This window comes from Ciona intestinalis, unplaced genomic scaffold (genome assembly GCF_000224145.3).
Source record: "Ciona intestinalis unplaced genomic scaffold, KH HT000799.1, whole genome shotgun sequence".
Taxonomy (NCBI): domain Eukaryota; kingdom Metazoa; phylum Chordata; class Ascidiacea; order Phlebobranchia; family Cionidae; genus Ciona; species Ciona intestinalis.
In genome coordinates, this window is record NW_004191120.1 from 782 (window position 1) to 4,568 (window position 3,787).

The 3,787-nt window shown below is 38.7% G+C and overlaps 1 protein-coding gene across 1 annotated transcript; it reads right to left on the reverse strand.

Annotated features, from left to right (window-relative positions):
• Nucleotides 1–27: 27 nt before the first annotated feature.
• On the reverse strand, nt 28–3,768 carry LOC100180233 (phosphatidylserine synthase 1-like). Its single transcript, XM_002126106.5, has 7 exons — nt 3,605–3,768; nt 3,088–3,229; nt 2,413–2,525; nt 1,981–2,046; nt 1,280–1,379; nt 719–781; nt 28–315 (listed from the first exon to the last, which is right to left on the reverse strand). The coding sequence occupies exons 1-7, from the start codon at nt 3,745–3,747 to the stop codon at nt 106–108; spliced, it is 837 nt and encodes a 278-aa protein (XP_002126142.3). The 5' UTR covers nt 3,748–3,768; the 3' UTR covers nt 28–105.
• Nucleotides 3,769–3,787: the final 19 nt, after the last annotated feature.

The window sequence follows — 3,787 nt, forward strand, 5'->3', positions numbered from 1 at the left end:
TTTTTAAAGATTTTGTTTGACATTTTTAGCAGATTTAATTTGTGATGATTATTTAGCAACAATGATGTCACAAAGGTCATTATGATGTCATTCGTTTATTTATAATTATTGAATTTTTGCGTGATTTCCATTTTGCCCTCTAGTCCTCCTAGTGGTTGAATTATTCAAATCCCCGCTACTGTCATTGTCCTCGTCCCCGTCACTCGAATCATGGTCACTCTCACCACACGAGGGCCTACCGAACTTAGACAATGGCTTCAATATCATGGCAGGGAATTCAGGGCCGGATAAATGGCCGTCGTAAACTTCAATCTCCTGCAATGTAGTGTTATACCTCATGCTCACTGTCAGGTTATTGGTTTCTTGAATCTATGTAATTTATTTATCCTCGCATGGCGGGCAACGACAGTCCTTATAACACAGGTGTTCTGTTTCATACACCTCGTGCCCGCTTATAAGTTACCACGTATGTAACTTAGTGGGTGATTGTTTTTCTGTATATGACTGACAATTTAGACAACTCATTATTGATCACTGGGTTGGAGCAATTGCGGTTAAAGGTCTTGCGCAAGGACACATACGCCAACAATGATAGTAGCATCGAGCCTTGAACCCATAACCTCTAGCCCAGAGGCGTGCACTTTAAACACTGTGTAACGGTACACAAACAAACATGGATAAACAACACACATGATACCGATATAAAACAAACACTAACCTTATTATAACCCCACCTAGTCAACATGACCATAAGATAGAGACAGAACAACGTCATCAACATCTGTGGGGGGGTATTGTTGGTAACTATGGGTATTGTGATGTCATAACAAGTATTATTACCTTATGATATTATTCTGAGTAAAAAAATACTTTGTATATTTATATAATAGCAAAAGTACAATGCTAATAACTTTAAAAAAGTTTTTAAAAAAATATCAGAAAATTAGATATTTTTTAAGTATATCTGAAAACGCGTTTACCCCGAAGTTCTTTTTGTGTGTTTAGAAAGTACATGTTACTGGTATGCAGCATTCCCGAATATAAACAATGAAATCGCTGTGTTACGCTTCGGTTAGGGGTTAACGCGACTTGATGGGTAAAGTGCTTGGACGAGAGTCTTATAGAAATACGTTGTCATCATAATGGAACAGAGCGATTTAATTGGTTATAAACGGGAATCCTGCGTACCAGTAACCTAAATTTTCTAAACACACAAAAAGGGGTTAAAACGCACCCACACACCCCCCTATACGCGCCTATATCACCACAATATACTTACAGTAACTACAACCCAACCAACAACGTTCTGTATTTGTGTTCGCGTGAATTCTTCGGCACCAAACTTTAATGAAACGATTGTTTCAACGCAAACAATGGCTCTGTGTGATGTCATAATGGAAGTTATGAAAAGGTTAACCACATAGGTGCAATGTAATGCGTGTCTAATGTAAAAAACATGGTTGACATCATGTTTTATCTAAGTTTTAAGCATAAAACGGATTTTACCCTGCTGTTAGATGTCTATACCAGTGCTCTTCAACCGGTGTGCACGGTGCACCCTAGGGTGCACCAAAATATGCCAGGGGTGCATTAGTGCAAAAGAGTATACAAGGGTGCATCACAGACTTCAACAATTTTCAGCAATAATATTAAGTTTTGAACATTTTTAACAAATTCAGCCACTTTCCTACAGTTTTTTTATATGAATTCTATATCTTGCATCACTGGGAATTGCGAAACTAGTCTTCTCTTTAACCGCAACCACATATTCCTAATGATCTTGATCAGCGGTGCTTTTCGACTAAACAGGAACTTATTCTCGTACGCATTTCTCCTTGATGACGTCATTAGCTTTACGTTAAAGCAATCAGGGGTGCATGAGTTCGTCTCAACAACTTTAGGGGTTCACCAACCCCAAAAAGGTTAAAGGGCACTGGTCTATACTATAAATAAATAAAAGCTTTGTTACATATTACTTACACATAAACCCATGTTTGCGTTCCAACTCTCTTGCATCGAGTGTCAGTGAGATAAACGTAATATTGTCTGCAATAATAAAATACAAAGGACATAAATTATGTGCTGATATGTAAATCCATGTTTAATTTAGTCTCAACACCCCGGTACTTTTACCACGGGGCTTGCATACATCGTAACCGAACAGCCATTGGTCCACCTCAGTTGTCACTGGTCAGTTGAGGCACCCTGGGTGTAAAAATGGGCCAAATCTAGCCTAGAATAATCCCAGATTCCATGGTATACTATGTGTTTGAAATGGCTGTGGTACTTCACTTATGTAAGATAAAACAAAACTTTAAAAACACATTGTTGGGCGCTTAACTTATGTAAGCAGTAGAGGTAAATAACATTTGCAAACAAACCTTTAACATAAGTTTAGAATCAACAACCCACCTTAATGAAGGAGCTGATATAATCCCAATTAATAATATTCTTCCCCAACAAAACAAGTGACTCGATGGATATCTCAGGAAATGTTTTAAGAAGAAAGTGTTCAGTTCGCTTAACTGTGGATGACAGAGATTTGGTGGTAAAGGTTACATTTATTAGTGTATCACTGTGTATGTAACTTATTTATCCTTGCATGGCGGGGCAACAACAGTCGTTATAACACAAGTGTTCTGTTTCATACACCTCATGCCCGCTTACAAGTTACCACGGATGCAACTTATTTATCGTTGCATAGCGGGGCAATGCCAGTCGGTTTAACACGGTTTTCCTGTTTCATACACCTCCTTCTACTTGCTTACAAGTTACCACGTATGCAACTTAGTAAGTAACAATTTGGAAAACCCAATAGTGACAAACGGGGTTTGTAAAAAATATCTTGCCCAAGGAAACACAGTAATAATGGTAGCAGCGACAAACCTTGAACCTATAACCTTTGGGCTAGTGGCGGCACACTAACCACTATGACACAACAATGGACAAATACTGGTCAGAAACACACATTATTTTCTAATCTTTACTAATCCGTCATAATAAACTCAACAAACCCATGACTGACGTTCCCTTTTCGTGTACTGTACATGCATGCCCTTATAGACTCCTAATAATATATAGACTCACCATAAAAGTAGTTAGTAGTATATAGACTCCCACCACCCTCATTATACTTGAGTTTGGATCCAACCAACGCACAGGGCTTAACTTTGCGGGCATGAATTGCATCGCGGCTCGCTGTAACTTTCCTGATGTCGTGTGGATGTCTCTGTGGCTGGGGGGGTTAAAGTAGCTTGTGGGGGAGGGGGTTTTAGAGTAGCTTGAACATACAGTTATACATATAACGAATAAATACTGGGGCACGAGCTTTTGAGTTCGGGCTCGGATCGGCACATCCCTAGTACTGAGTATATTTTTACTCAGTTAGACTGGCTTGATGTCATTTATAGTGATACCAATTTACCAAATAAAAAATCCAAATTCAGTGATGCCAGATGTAAAATTTAAAACCAGTGATGCCAGATGAAAATTTAAAACCAGTGATGCCGGATATAAAATTTTACTCTACAGTTACGCCAGATAAAAAAATACACACAATAATACTAGATATAAAGCCAAAAACAACCAACAGTTGACCACTTACTTAATGGACTCCCATCTATATTCCCTCATCTCCAAGAACCCACACACCTTCATTCCAACCCATATACCCACCCCGTTGCATATTATAACATCAAGTATCACCTGGTCCCACCAACATTCTTGGAAGTTAGGGAGTAAGTGCATGAAGAACAACTGGATGGGGAATGTTGGGGAGTGAAAAAGA